Raw genomic sequence first — 16,497 nt, forward strand, 5'->3', positions numbered from 1 at the left:
TGGTGAGTGAATATCCACATTATAAGATGTGCGGAGATAAAAGCATTGACATGGTTCACTTCGGGGTCATCTCTAGGCACTGTGCCACCCATCTATTCCGTGTATTTTGATATATCCCCTTAAATTTCTGTCAATGCATCTTTATTAATCTATGCTTTGACCTAAATTGCCAGTTCATGTTTGCTAGCTCTGCTTTAATGCCCTCATAATTGCCCTTATTTAAATTTAAAATATTAGTCTTAGACCCACTCTTTTTGCTTTCAAACGGAGTGTAAATTTCAATCATATGAACATGTAGGGATCATGTGTTATGAGTATGTCGGGGCCTTGGAATGAGTGCAGGGTTCAGCAAAATGATACCAGGAACGAGTGAATCAGGTAGCAGAAAGCAGATAAAGTCTCCCACTGTAGAGTTAAATATAATTTTGAAAGTGTTATTAATGAAAGATAAAATGATAAACTTGTTTGATGACATAAAATGCAGTAGGTGGGAACATTCCCAGAGAGGCTGCGGTTGTGCAGCTTGTGAGCCAGTTCCAGGAGGGGGCTGCCTCTTTAAGAGTTATTGCGTGCGCTCAGGTAGGGTGTGATTGGCCGCAGTGAGGAAATTGCACCATCTGTCCCGGGCCGGGGGTGAAATATCAGCACAACAGTGAGAGCTGCACAGTACGAACCTGCAAGAGGTTTTCAAAATGCCTTACGTCCTCATCAGCACTCAGATCCGGCTGGTGAGTAAATATCCACATTATAAGATGTGTGTGCGGAGATAGAAGCATTGACATGGTTCACTTCGGGGTCATCTCTAGGCACTAATCCCCGCTCAGTCCTCCTCGTCAAATAGCTTGCAAAATAGCGACTGTGCCCGGCCCCATCGCCATTTAATCGCGGAGGGTTAATATATCCCTGTATCCAGTGTGCAATCTCCATTTACAGCAGGAATGGAGGATCCGAGGGGAAGTAGGAAGTGTCTGATGTGAGTCCCAGGGGTTTTCTTACGCTAAAAACGAAAGTATTCTCTTGGCCTCGAATTAAATGAGCGAAGTTGATCTAATTTCCGAATTGTTTCTACACGAAATAGTGTTCGGATCCTGTGATGTCGCAAGGACTCGGGGGCCGGAATGGTATTTTCAACTGAAATTGACAGTGCAAACTGAAAACCAGAAATAATCCCGGACCGGATAGGCTATGCATTTAATCATATTCGGATTATTGCCATGTCGCTAGACTGATTCTGAAGTAATGGGTAAACTAGAGCTATTCTCAACATTGGCAAGATCATAACTTGACCTCAATTAGAAACTACATTGCAGTCTCCAATCCTTCACCTTGATATCCACTCAAACAAATGCTCTGCTCGACCCCGACCTGGCCTTTTTCGCCAAAATCCAGCCCAGTACTAAAGCTGCGTCTGCTCATCACTAAGTCGATAGCTGCTCCTGTCTCCATCTCTTCCCCATTGATGCTGAAACTGTCCTTCGTATCTTTGTTATTCGCAGACTTGACTTTTCTCAAGTGTTGCAGTCCAGGCAGATTGATCCAATTCTGAACTAAGTTCTGTTTGCCTAGCTTCCCTATTTTTCTTCCTATTCCATGTCTAATGTCATTGCTTTGACATGCAGTGAAGTTGTGCTCTGTGATGTTTCTATAATAAAGATCATTTTTATATGCACAATCATTAGGCTGGGCCACTACCCTCTCCCAGGTGGACCTTTTCATTCTTCAACTTTCAATGGCTCCCAAACTTGTAGTGCATACATTATCAAATTCAAATCCCCCCATTGCGTCTCCACTTCCAACCTTTACAACATGATAGCGTTATATTCCCACCTGCATCATTCCCTCTTCTAGTTCTGGTTCACAGCATGTATCCCTATGTTATTGCTCCATTGTTGGCATCTGCCTTCCCTCCTACTCTGAAACTGCTTCCTCAAAACTTTGTCATCTTACTTTATTTCTCAAACTCATGAAAAGCCTCCTTAATGCCCAATTGCTTATGGCCAGCTCCCCCAAACCCCACCCCTTGCACAGAGATGGGCAGCACAGTGGTACACTGGTATAGCACTGATGCCTCACAGCGCCAGGGACCCAGATTCGATTCCTGGCTTAAGTCATTGTCTGTGAGGAGTCTGTATGTTCCTTCCCCACCCCATCCCTCAATGTTAGCATGAGTTTCCTCTGGGTGCTCTGATTTCCTCCTACAGTCCAAAAGATGTGCTGGTTAGCTGCATTGGCCATGGTAAATTCTCTCTCAGGTGCTGGAATGTGGAGACTAGGGGATTTTCACAGTAACTTAATTGCAGTGTTAATGTAAGCCGACTTGTGACACTAACAAATAAATTAAAACATATTCAGAATTTATATTCTGGTGTGGGGGCAGTACTGTATAAAAGCCTGCCAGACAAATAAAACTACTTCAGAAGGTGTATTTTTTAAATACGAATTTCACAATAAGGTTCAAATAGAAATAATTGCCAGAATTTTACTGCCCTGCCCACCACGGGAATCGGAGCGGGCAAGGGGCAGAGCATGGGAAGGTACATTGACCTCTGGCAGGATTTTACAGTTTCGGGATGAGCAAGGCCATAAAATCCCAGAGAATATTTCTACCATTGATCTCACCATTTAAATAAAGCAAATAAAGCAAAAAAAATCTTATCAGGCAAAAAAAGACATTAAAGCGCAAAGTCCAATTTCCAGACGTGTGTGTCTGGTTTATCAATAACTCTACTTCTATTCACTGCAGTATCCCAGTGAATATTCAGAATCACAAGCCTGCCTAACTGGTTTCTACTGTTTGAATTGTGGAACTGACCAGCTCTAGAAGAACACTTTCTTGGAGGGCCGAAGGGCCTGTTTCCTGTGCTGTACTGTTCTTTGTTCTTAACCTATTTACATTAATATACAGGGATTGTGGTAAGAGCACATTAAACATCCATAATTATTGTGTTTTGCTCAGTGAACGAAACTTGCCTGCTTTCAAAAGAAGGACTGGTTTGATTTTACAATAATATAGAAACTTTGAGGGAGGCGGTGCATTGGGTGTGGCTGGCACCTACCTGATGCATGCTTTTGGGCAGTGGTGGAACAAAACGATTAAACTTTCAAGATGATGCCTTCTAGGACCCCTTGCAAAATTTAAAACTTCCAAGTGCTCTCTCTGGCTCCAATTCCTTCTGGGCTGAAATCAACTGAGCTGGCACTGACCAAATGATATAGTGGATTTACCCACCACATGAGCCAGCATACCTTTAAATTTAGTCAGCTTGTCAAAATATAGTGCAGGTTTGTGCTGTGCTGGGTATGAATTTACTTGGATGTTAATCATACATTGCAGAAGGAATCTATTTGACTTAATAGTGCTATGCCAGCTCCTTGAAAAAACTACCAATTAATACCACTCCTCTGCTTTTCCTCTATTACCCAGCAAAATTCTCTTTTTTAAATATTTAGCCAATTTTGAAAGTTGCTAAATCTGCTTCCATCACCCTTTCAGAGAGTGCATTGTAGATTGTAACAACTTGGATACATTTAAAAAAAATCTCATCTCCCCTTGGCTTTCTTTTGTCAATTATCTTATTTGTTTCCTCTAGTTACTAACCCTTCAGCTAGCAGAAGCAATTTCTTCCTATGTGATCTATCAAAACCCTTCATAATTTGAATTATTAAACCTCTCCTGTATTCATGACATCCTATGACCATTTATTTCCAGCTTTGTAACAGCATTAGACTTCAAACCTGTCTCAGCTCACCTGCTACTGAAACCCTCATTGATGCTTTTGTTACCTCTTAATTACTTTACTTGACTATTCCAAAGTACTCCTGTGTGGTCTCCCATGTTCTACCCTGAGTAATCTTGAGATCATCCAAAACTCTGTTGCTTGTGTCTTACTCACACCAAGTCCCATTTCCTATCACACTTGTTCTCGCTGATCTGCATTGCCTCCCAGTGAAACAACATTTATTTTAAAATTCTCATCCATTTTTTTCAGATCCCTCCATGGCCTTGCCCTTCCCTATCTCTCTCAAACTCTTTCATAGAATCATAGAAACCTTACAGTGTAGAAAGAGGCCATTTGGCCCATTGAGTCTGCACCGACCACAATCCCACCCAGGCCCTACCCCATATCCACCCACTAATCCCTCTAACCTACGCATCTCAGGACACTAAGGGGCAATTTTAGCATGGCCAATCAACCTAACTCACACATCTTTGGACTGTGGGAGGAAACCGGAGCACCCGGAGGAAACCACGCAGACATGGGGAGAATGTGCAAACTCCACACAGACAGTGACCCAAGCTGGGAATCGAACCCAGGTCCCTGGACTGTGAAGCAGCAGTGCTAACCACTGTGCTACCGTGCCGCTCTATAACTCCGAAATTGTTTTGCTCCACTAATTCCGGTCTCTTGAGCATTGCCAGTTTTAATTGCTCCATCATTGGTGTGGCCACACATTCGGTTGCCTTGGAGCTTTGGAGTTCCCTCCTTACCCCTCTCTGTCTCTGTACTGCACTTTCCTCCTTTAAGACACTCCTTAAAACTGATCATCTGACCTAATATCTCCTTATGTGGCTCAGTGTCATATTTTGTTTTACAATGTTTCTTGAAGCACCATAGTACATTTTATTATGTGAATGCCACAATATAAATATAAGTTATATAGAAACCCTACAGTGCAGAAAGAGGCCATTTGGCCCATCGAGTCTGTACCGACCACAATCCCACCCAGGCCCTACCTCCATATCCCTACATATTTACCCGCTAACCTACGCATCTTAGGACACTAAGGGGCAATTTTAGCATGGCTAATCAACCTAACCCACACATCTTTGGACTGTGGGAGGAAACCGGAGCACCCGGAGAAAACCCACGCAGACACGAGGAGAATGTGCAAACTCCACACAGACAGTGACCCAAGCCGGGAATCGAACCCAGGTCCCTGGAGCTGTGAAGCAACAGTGCTAACCGCTGTGCTAACATGCCTACCCTCAGTGTAATGGTAATATCCCTTTAAAAGGCCGTTTCCTCCACTGCGTGATGAAGCATTCATTAAGATGATGTTTGAAGCTTGATATCCAATAAGCTACAAACACCTGCATAGTCCCAGTTTCAATTTCTAGTCTGCATCAGGTTAACTGATTGCAGCAGTTGGCCTCGATGCCCCTGTAATGGGAAGGGAAAGATCAGACAGGCTTCCTACTATCAGTTACTGTACAATGACCATTGATGTAATTGAATGAGGAAAAGATTTGGAATGAATGTTTGAATAGACTGACATGGGGGTGAAACCATGATGAAGCCCGTTGCACTTGGGGTGTACTGATGTCTATGATGGTGGTTTACCTGAGCTGGGGTAGAGTAAAGGATCAGGGTAGCCAATGAGCTTGAACTTAGGCTTCACCTCATGCAATTTTTCAAAGCCACCTTGGCCTTTTGGCTAAGATAAATCGTTAGATCAAGCTGGGGAGGGGGTGCAATGTCTTATCATGTCAGCTTGGATCTTGTTTGATCGAGCCCAAGATGGGAAGCTTGGATCTTATTTGCCCCTTATGTGGGGACCATGATTGGACTTGATTTGAATTGGCTTTTTTGGTTAGAATTAACGCACCGAAAAAAAAAAATAGGCTGACACGATCCAGACTGGAGCATAAATAATGCTACTTGGGCATAGTAGACTAGAGATATGGAAGTGGATGAATATCTCTTCAGGTGAAACATAGTGGCTGCTTCATGTGTGTTTTATTGTAATTTCTAAAGTGCTTCACAATCTTTATTTTGAAGCCTATACAAGAAGCCATTTTGATATTTTGCCTATGGAAATGTTAGATCTGAGCTAATATCTGTTGGGTCTCAGCCTCTGCTCAGCAATCGCACTCTTGCCTCTGAGCTAGGGATGGAAGTTTCAATTCAGAGATTTGAGTACATAATTGAGGCTGACACTTCAGTGCAGAACCCAGAGCGTGATGTCCTGATATCTTTTCAATGAGGCATTAGACCGAAGCCCGATCTAGTAGATGTGAAAGATCCCATGGCAGAGCAGAGTTGTCCCGGTTAACCCTCAACCAATATTGTTAAAACGGATTCACTTGTCACACACAAAATACTGTGGATGCTGAAAAACTTAAATAAAAATTGGAAATGCTCAACAGGCCAGACAGAAATTTGGAGGGAGTAACAGCTAACCTTTCAGGTTGACGATGAAACAAAAACTTTTTTTCTCTCCCTCTCCAGAAATGCTGTCTGACTTGCTGAGTAATTCCAGCTTTTTCTGTTTTTATTTGATTATTAAATCATTGCTGTTTATGGGAACTTGTGTGCAAATTGGCTGCATGTTTCCTACATGATGAAAGGACTACACTGAAGAAATTGTTTTATTAGCTGTAAAGCATGTTTGGACATCCCGCGATTATGAAACGTGCTATATCAATGCAGGTTCTTTATTAACTGAGGCATTTACTGAGGTTTCAGTAAAAATATATTTAAAAAGAAAATCTTGCATTTATATAGTGTATTTCACATCCACCCCAGAATTCTTTATAGCCAATGAAGTACTTTTGAAGTGTTGCAATATAGGAAACACAACCTATGATGAAAGGTCACAGACCTGAAATGTTAATTCTGTTTCTCTCTCCACAGATGCTGCCAGACCTATTTCCAGTGTTTTCTGTTATCCATGTTGCTAGCCTATTTTAAACTAGACAGGTTGGGGTCATGTGTATAAGCTGTGTAAGTATAGCACAGGACTAGGTTGGGTGTCAGGAGGTTTCACTTTACACATGATACCGCATGGTAGATTGTTACATAAAGTTAAATTTCACGGGATCCCGGGTGAGGTATCTAAATGGATACAAAGTTGGCTTCTTGACAGAAGCCAGAGGGTGGTTGCAGAGAGCTGTTTTTCAAACTGGAGGCCTGTGGCGTGCCTCAGGGATCAGTGCTGGGCCCACTGTTATTTGTCATTTATATTAATGATTTGGATGAGAATATAGGGGGCATGGTTAGTAAGTTTGCAGATGACACCAAATTTGGTGGCATGGTGGAGAGTGAGGAAGGTTATCTCCAATTGCAGCGGGATCTTGATCAATTGGGCCAGTGGGCTGACGAATGGCAGATGGAGTTTAATTTAGACAAATGCGAGGTAATGCATTTTGGTAGATTGAACCAGGGCAGGACTTACTCAGTTAATGGTAGGGCGTTGGGGAGAGTTACATAACAAAGAGATCTAGGGGTACATGTTCATAGCTCCTTGAAAGTGGAGTCACAGGTGGACAGAGTGGTGAAGAAGGCATTCGGCATGCTTGGTTTCATCGGTCAGAACATTGAATACAGGAGTTGGGACATCTTGTTAAAGTTGTACAAGACATTGGTAAGGCCACACTTGGAACACTGCGTGCAATTCTGGTCACCCTATTATAGAAAGGATATTATTAAACTAGAAAGAGCGCAGAAAAGATTTACTAGGATGCTACCAGGACTTGGTGGATTGGGTTATAAGGAGAGGCTGAATAGACTGGTACTTTTTTCTCTGGAGCGTAGGAGGCTGAGGGGTGACCTTATAGAGGTCTATAAAATAATGAGGGGCATAGACAAGGTAGATAGTCAATATCTTTTCCCAAAGGTAGGGGAGTCTAAAACTAGAGGGCATAGGTTTAAGGTGAGAGGGGAGAGATACAAAAGTGTCCAGAGGGGCAATTATTTCACACAGAGGGTGGTGAGTGTCTGGAACAAGCTGCCAGAGGTAGTAGTAGAGGCGGGTACAATTTTATCTTTTAAAAAGCATTTAGATAGTTACATGGGTATAGAGGGATATGGGCCAAATGCGGGCAATTGGGATTAGTTTAGGGGTTTAAATAAAAAGGGCGGCATGGACAAGTTGGGCTGAAGGGCCTGTTTCCATGCTGTAAACCTCTATGACACTTGGTACTAATTTCCAAAAGTTCAAAAAGCAGTTAAGCCTTTTCTTTATATAGCAGGTAGGTTAGCATGTACCCCATGGTCACTGGAATTCATTTGGATTGCCTTCAGGGGACAAAGGGGAATTTCCCTGAATTGGTCTAGGTTTTCTCTCTTTTGCCTATACCAGGAGACTGACTATAAGTGGGAGGGTATACTGGGAGCCAGGATGCTTTGTCACATCGTAACTTTGAGGGTAGGCTAGATGGACTGCTTGGTAATATTTTCCTGTATCTTCCTTTTTGGATGTTTATATGATTATGCTTCAAAAGTACTCCATTGTCAATAAAGCATTTTGAGATATTTTGAGGCCATAAACAGTGATATATAAATCCATCCATCTGTAATTATCTTTTGCGATTTCAAATGTAAAACTGATACTAATAGCTTTGCTGTGGGCATAAATGAGATGGATCTTGTGGTGTAGAAATTCAGCTCACAAATGGAATCTAAATGAAAACTAAAACATCCAATAACGTACATTTATATTGTACCTAAGACCAACCCAAGGCGCTTCATGTGTATATTAACATTTGACACCAAGCCACATAAGGAGATATCCGAACAGATGACCAAAAGCTTGACAAAGATAGGTTTTAAGACACATCTTAAAGGGGGAGATGTGGAAAGATTAACGAGTGAATTCCAGAGCTTACGTCAAAGAACAAAGAAAATTACAGCACAGAAACAGGCCCTTCGGCCTTCCAAGGCTACACCAACCATGCTGCCTGACTGAACTAAAACCCCCGACCCTTCCAGGGACCATATCCCTCTATTCCCATCCTATTCATGTATTTGTCAATTCGCCCCTTAAAAGTCACTACTATATCCCCCGGCAATGAGTTCCAGGCACCCACTACTCTCTCTGTGTAAAAGAAATCTGCCTCGTACATCTCCTTTGAACCTTGCCCCTCTCACCTTAAACCTGTGCCCCCTAGTAATTGACTCTTCCACCCTGGGAAAAAGCTTCTGACTATCCACTCTGTCCATGCCTCTCATAATCTTGTAGACTTCTATCAGTCGCCCCTCGACCTCCGTCGTTCCAGTGAGAACAAACCAAGTTTCTCCAACCTCTCCTAATAGCTAATGCCTTCCATACCAGGCAACATCCTGGTAAATCTTTTCTGTACTCTCTCCAAAGCTGCCACATCCTTCTGGTAGTGTGGCGACCAGAATTGAACATTATATTCCAAGTGTGGCCTAACTAAGGTTCTATAAAGCTGCAACATGACTTGCCAATTTTTAAACTCAGTGCCCCGGCTGATGAAGGCAAGCCTGCTGTATGCCTTCTTGACTATCTTCTCCACCTGCATTGCCACTTTCAGTGGCCTGGATACCTGTACACCCAGATCCCTTTGCCTATCAATACTCTTAAGGGTTCTGCCATTTACTGTATATTTCTTATCTGTATTAAACCTTCCAAAATGCATTACCTCACATTTGTCCGGAGGTAATGCAGCTGAAGGTACAGCTGTCCATGGTGAAGCGGGCAATTGGGATTAACTTAGGGGTTTTAAAAAAGAAAGGGCAGCATGGACAAGTTGGGCTGCAGGGCCTGTTTCCAGGCTGTAAACCTCTATGACTCTAAGTGATTAAAACTGGAAATGTGCAAGTGATCAGAATTAAAGGAGTACAGATAACTGGAAGAATTGGCGGTCTGGAGGAGGTTTTAGGGATGGGGAAGTGTTGAAGACAGGGAGGGATTTGAAAACAACGGGAATTTTAAAATCAAGGCATTGCTGAACTGGGAGCCAAGGTAGGTCAGTGAACACAAGGGGTGATAGATGAACGGTCTTGTTGTGAGTAATCAAGTTTAGAGGCAACATATGTATGATGTGGCCACAGCAACAGATCAGTTGAAGCAGGGGCACAATGTTACAGAGGTGGAAGTAGATGGTCTTAGTGAGGATGTGGATATGTGGTCAGAAAGTTATCTTAAAGTCAAATGTGACACCAGACCATGTTCTGGTTCAGCCTCAGATAATTGCAGGGAGAGGGATGGAGTTTGTGGCAGGAACCAAAAAAAATGGCTTTGATCTTGCTTTGCTGATATTTAGTTGGAGGAAATTTCCATTTCTCCAGTGCTAGATGTTGGACAAGCAGGCTGACAACTTAAAATAGTGAAGCGGTGGTAGAGAGAGATTTGGGTGTTGTCAGTGTACATGTGGAACCTGATATTTTTTGTATTTTGAATGACATTGCCAAGGGGCAAAACAAATGAGTAATAGGAGAAGGCCAAGATAAATTCTTGCAAAACACCAGATGTAACAGTGCGGGGAGTAGGAAGACTAGCTAACTGCATGTGATTAACTGTGTCAAAGGCTGACAGATTGGGAAGGATGAGGAGGGACAGTTTACCACATTCGCATAGCTTGTCATGTTTGACTTTGATAAGAGCTGTTTCAGTGCTGTGGCAGGGCCAGAAACCTGATTAGTGGGTTTCAAGCATGGAGATTGAGGAAAATTGGGTATGACTTTGGGAAATATGTCAGGCTGGAAATGGGCTATGGTTGTTCAGAGCAGTGTGTTCAACAGTAGGAGAGGGGTGACAATTGGAGATTTGAAGCAGCTTCACTTTGGATGATTTAAAATCTGTCACTGGTAGTAGCAGTGATGTGAGCAATTGAAGCAGTGGAGCTCTTTGTTTTGTATCTTCAAACTAGTACCATGAAGTAGTGAAAGGATTTGGAGGCTGATTAAAATTTTTTGACAGACCAGGGCATGAATAATCCTCATATGGCCATGACCATCCATACACAATCAACACTCCAATACAGTGGGAGGATTCCTGTGGGTTGGCACAAAGAAGAGAGGGGGCCTCCATTGTGTGTCAACCCAGAATTTAAAGATCTGCAGCCATTGGGACTGAGGGGGTGGATCTACTGATGTAAAAGTGGGAATATTGACACTAAAACAAAGCCTTGTTTCATAGAACCATAGAATCCCCACAGTGCAGAAGGAGGCCATTCGGCCCACTGGCTCTCCAACAGAGCATTTTAACCAGGCTCACCCAGCCCCCTCACCATCCCCATAACGCCTAACATACACGTTTTTGGAAACTAAGGGGCAATTTAGATTGGCCACTCCATCTAATCTGCGTATCTTTGGACTGTGGGAGGAAACCCATGCAGACAGAGGGGGGAATGTGCAAACTCCACACAGACACCCAAGGCCAAATGAAACCGGCTCCCTGGCGCTGTGAGGCAGCAGTGTCAACCACCATACCGCTGTGCATGGAGTAAAATTATCTAAACATTTAAGACACTTTTTGGATTTCATGCCTTACCAAACATAGTAATGAAAGCATCATCTAAAATTGCTTTACATTGGTACTGAAAATATTTATAGAAGAATTATAAGGATATTAATCAAAACGCAGGGGGATGGGACTAAGTAGGAACAAGAGTAGACCATTCAGCTCCTCAGGCAAAATTCTTTCACTTTTTTTGATTGCTTTTTGTATTCGCCTGCTAACTTTTAACACTTTTTCTGTATTTCAACTCCCATTTTTCACTGCTGTTGTACAATTCTGAGTTTCTCACTACTTAGAAAATACTCTGATTTATCTTCCGATGATTCAAAGCGAATGATCATGCGCTTGCTGACATTGAATTCCATGTGCCATAATTTTACCCACTTGCTTAATTGCTCTCTGTTTATTTGCAACTCCCTGTTTCCACTTGCATTATTTCTGCATTTAACCTACTAAATGCCATTTGAAAACATGGACATACAGCCCTCTATTCCTACATCCAAGTTGTTGATAAATATGATGAAAAATTGAAGAGTTGCCTGGGGGATACCACTTGTCACACCCTGTCAGACAGACTACCTGCCCTTTATTCTCTCTCACTGTCTCCAATCCCAACCTTTCCAACCCAAATCGAAAGGTTATCTCTAATTCCATGTGCTCCGATTTTTGTAAATAGCTTCTTTCATGCAATATTACCAGACACCTTCTAGATGTCCAAGTAAACAAATTCTTGACATTCCCTTGTCTACTTTATTAGTGACTTTCTCAAAAAATCAGTTAGATTTATCATGGTTTACCTTTATTTAAAGCAATATTGGCTCTCTCTGATCAGCTCATATTGTTCAAGTACTCAATCAATTTAATCCCGATGACAGCTTCCACATAATTAAACTTAATGTAGGTAGGTTGTTCAGAGAGCTGACACAGACACAATTAATTCGGCCGTACTCACCCCAAGGCTGGAAAATCCTGTCAGAGGTCAACAGACCATTGCATGGTCTGTGTCCCGCCCACTATGATTCCCGTGGCGGGCAGGATGGGAAAATTCCGCCCATTGGATTTAGTGGCCTCTTGATATAAAATTCTATGATTCAAAGTTGACTGGTTAAAATGTGACCTATTCCTGTTGTGTTGTTATCAACACAGTGAATAAACCCAGTGATAATACTATGTCAAACTCTTTGTTTTAAACAGCCAAAGCCTTGCATTTCCTCCTATAACCACTCTGGGATGCATTGTAGTTAAATTGAAACTGAATTACATATTGCTTCACTTTTTGATCTTTCCCTCACCAATTTACCAATAGCTATCCATGATTGTGGGAGTGACCAATGCATAGTCCTTGTGGAGACAAAGTTCCGTTTTCACGCTGTGGATACTGTCCACTGGTTTGTATGGGACAACTATCATGCCAAAGGATATGGATATAGCAACTCACAACTGTGCATTCATGAGATGCTGTAAGCCTTCAGCAGCAGAATAGTTATTCAATTACAATCTGTAACCTCATGGCCTGGCGTATTCCCCACTGTACCATTGCCATCAAACTAAGAGATATACTCTGGTTTGATGCGGAGAGCAGAGGTGTTTGCCAGGAGTAGCACCGGGAATACCTAAAAATGAGGTGTCAACGTGGTGAAGCTACAACATCGGATTACACGTATGCTAAACAGCATACAATAGAGCTAAGCGATTTCACAATTAATGGATCAGATCAAAGCTCTGCATCCTGCCACATGCAGTCATGAAGGTGGTGGACAATTAAACAACTAACTGGAGAAGATCCCACAAATATCCCCATCAAAGATGGGGGAGCCCAGAAGGTTAGTGCAAAAGACAAGGCTGAAGCATTTGCCACCATTTTCACCCGGCATTGCTGAATGGATGTACCATTTCGGCCTCCTCCTGAGGCCTATGCATTACAGTTATCTATCCCCTGCCAATTTCTTTCACTTTGTGTGATATCAAGAAACAACTGACAGCACTGATACTGCAATGGCTTTTGCCCTGACAACATCCTGGCAATAGTATTTAAGCTCCAGGATTAGCTACATCCCCAACCAAGCTGTTACAGTATAGCTGCAACACTGATCATAAAAAAAACAGGACAAATGTAATCAAGTCAATTACCGCACCATCAGTTTATTCTCAATCATCAGCAAAGTGATGGAAGGTGTCATTAACAGCGCGATGAAACGGCACTTATTCCGCAATAACCTGCTCACTGATGCTCCGTTTGGGTTTCCCCGAGGGCCACTCATCTCCTGATCTCATTACATCCTTGGTCCAAACATAGACAAAAGAGCTGACTTGGAGAGTTGAGATGAGAGTGACTGCCCTTGACAACAAGGCAGCATTTGACTGAGTCAAGGAGCCTGAGCAAATTTGAAGTCAATTGGGAATCAAAGGGAAAACTCGACTGGCTGGAGTCATTCCGAGCACAAAGGATGATATTATGGTTGTTGGGGATCAATCATCCCCAACAACCCAGGACATCACCACAGGAGTTTCTTTGGATAGTGTTCTAGACCCAACTATCTTCAGCTGCTTTATCAATTACCTTCCCACCATGATAAGGCCAGAGATGGGGCTGTTTACTGATGATTGCACAGCGTTTAGTATCATTTGTCACTCCTCAGTTACTGAAACTTTCTGGGTCCATGTGCAACAGGATTGAACATTATTCAGATGTGGGCTGATAAGTGGCAAGTGACATCGGTGACACACAAGTGCCAGGAAGTGACTGTCTCCAACAAGAGAGAACCTAGTCATCTCCCCTTACATTCAAAGGCTGAATCCCCCGCCATCAACAACTCTGGGTGTGACCATTGACCAAAAATGTAACTGGACAACCCATAAAACCTGCGGCTATAAAGACAGGTCGAGGCTGGGAATTCTGCAGTGAATAACTTACCTCCTGACTCCATAAAACCTGTCCACCATCTCCAGAAGGTACAATTCAGTGGGCGAGTGAGTGGGCGAGGATCTGGCAGATGGAGTATAACGTTAACAAATGCGAGGTTATTCACTTTGGAAGAAATAATAGCAAATTGGATTATTATCTAAATGGAAAGAAATTACAACATGCTGCTGTGCAGAGGGACCTGGGGATCCTTGTCCATGAGACGCAAAAACCCAGCCTGCAGGTGCAACAGGTGATCAAGAAGGCAAATGGGATGTTGGCCTATATCGCAAGGGGGATAGAATATAAAAGCAGAGATGTCTTGCTGCATCTGTACAGGGCATTGGTGAGGCCGCAGCTGGAATACTGTGTGCAGTATTGGTCCCCTTATTTGCGGAAGGATATATTGGCCTTGGAGGGAGTGCAGAGAAGGTTCACCAGGTTGATACCGGAGATGAGGGGTGTTGATTATGAGGAGAGACTGAGCAGATTGGGTTTTTATTAGTTGGAATTTAGAAGGCTGAGGGGGGATCTTTTAGAGACCTATAAGATAATGAAGGGGCTGGATAGGGTAGAGATGGAGAGATTCTTTCCACTTAGAAAGGAAGCTAGAACTAGAGGGCACAGCCTCAAAATAAAGGGGGGTCAGTTTAGGACAGAGTTGAGGAGGAACTTCTTCTCTCAGAGGGTGGTGAATCTCTGGAATTCTCTGCCCACTGAAGTGGTGGAGGCTACCTCGTTGAATATGTTTAAATCATGGATAGATGGATTCCTGATCGGTAAGGGAATTAGGGGTTATAGGGATCAGGCGGGTAAGTGGAACTGATCCACTTCAGATCAGCCATGATCTTATTGAATGGCGGGGCAGGCTCGAGGGGCTAGATGGCCTACTCCTGCTCCTATTTCTTATGTTCTTATGTTCAGGTGTGTGAGAAAATGCTCTCCATTCATCTGAATTAGTGCAGCTTCAACAACACTCAAATAGCTTGACAATCCAGGATGAAGCAATCCACTCGATTGGCATTCCATCCATCATCTTAAACATTTACTCCCTCTACCACTGGCCCACAGCCTGTAGTAACTCAACAAGGATCCTTCAAAAGCACCTTCCAAACCAGCAAACTACCTCCTAAAAGAACAAGGTCAGTAGATTCATGGGAACAAAAGCATCTGAGGGTACAGGGTAGACTATTTAGAACAGAGATGAAGAGAAATTTCTTCACCCAGAGAGTGGTCAGCTTATGAAATTCACGACCACAGAACATATTTGAGGCCAAAACATTGAATGTTTTCAAGAAGCAATTAGATATAGCTCCTTTTAAAATTTTTTACTCCATTCTTAAAATTACATGACCAATTTTCAGAATGGACCGGGCAAACCCAAATCCATTCATTGCTTGCTCCAAAAGCCAAAATAAAAATCCAATCTACTGATCTTGTTCTTTTAGGAGGTAGTTTGCTGGTTTGAAAGGTGCTTTTGAAGGATCCTTGTTGAGTTGCTGCAATGCAACCCATATTTGGTGCAGATTATCTGTGGGCCAGTGGTGGAGGGAGTAAATATTTAAGGTGGTGGATGGAGTGCCAATCAAGTGGACTGCTTCGTCCGGGATTGTGTCAAGCTACTTGAGCGTTGTTGAAGCTGAATCAATTTCATGGGAGACAAACAAGATCCAAGCTGACAAGGTAAGGATTGCATCCCATCTTGGACTTGATCTGATGCTTGATCTTATCCAATAGGCCTGAGGCAAAGGGAATCGAAGGATGGGAGTGGGGGGGGGAAGGAGGGAGGAGGGGTGGGGTGGGGTGACGGGGCAGCGGTTGGCAAGTTCAGGTTACTGACTTGGATGACCAGCCATGATCATAATGAATGGTGGAGCAGGCTCAAAGAGCTGAATGGCCGCCTCCTCCTATTTTCTATGTTGCTATCTGAAAGTTCCCCTCCAATTATACACCAGTATGACTTGGAACTTTCCCCTCCCCGACCGCCCAATTTCTGTTTTTCGGTTTCTTTTGGTTTGCCCCCAACACAACCCCACCTCTCCCCCACATGGCTACCTGTCCTTGTTCAGTTTTGCTCCCACTGAGCACTGACCTTTGTACTCCTTAGAACACATTCTGCTACCTTACCGTGTGCCACACTTAGCACTATTCAGTCCTTATTGGCACCATTAACACCCCCTTTGTCTTATGTCCATGACACCTTTATCAATCTCCTTTGCTCCAACCTATCCCTGTCCTATTCTGCTCCACCTCCTCCACCCACCTCTCCAGCTACATAATTAATCACATTTCTATCCCTCTTCATTTCTGTAGAAGGGTCATATGGATTTAGCGTTAACTCCATTTCTCTCCACAGATGCTGCCAGACCTGCTGAGTTTATCCAGCATTT

General features: G+C 43.1%; 1 protein-coding gene across 2 annotated transcripts in view; it reads left to right on the forward strand.

Annotated features, from left to right (window-relative positions):
• The first annotated feature begins 545 nt into the window (after positions 1-545).
• gchfr (GTP cyclohydrolase I feedback regulator) overlaps positions 546-16,497 on the forward strand; it is a 36,888-nt gene continuing 20,936 nt past the window's right edge. Inside the window, exon 1 of one of the 2 annotated variants that reach the window (XM_078233513.1) lies at positions 546-728. In XM_078233513.1, coding sequence (XP_078089639.1) covers positions 693-728 — 36 coding nt within the window. In that variant the 5' untranslated portion in view covers positions 546-692. The remainder of the gene's footprint in view (positions 729-16,497) is intronic. The other variant, XM_078233512.1, reaches the window with a different exon arrangement.

The sequence above is a fragment of the Mustelus asterias genome, chromosome 18 (assembly GCF_964213995.1).
Source record: "Mustelus asterias chromosome 18, sMusAst1.hap1.1, whole genome shotgun sequence".
NCBI classification, from domain to species: Eukaryota; Metazoa; Chordata; class Chondrichthyes; order Carcharhiniformes; family Triakidae; genus Mustelus; species Mustelus asterias.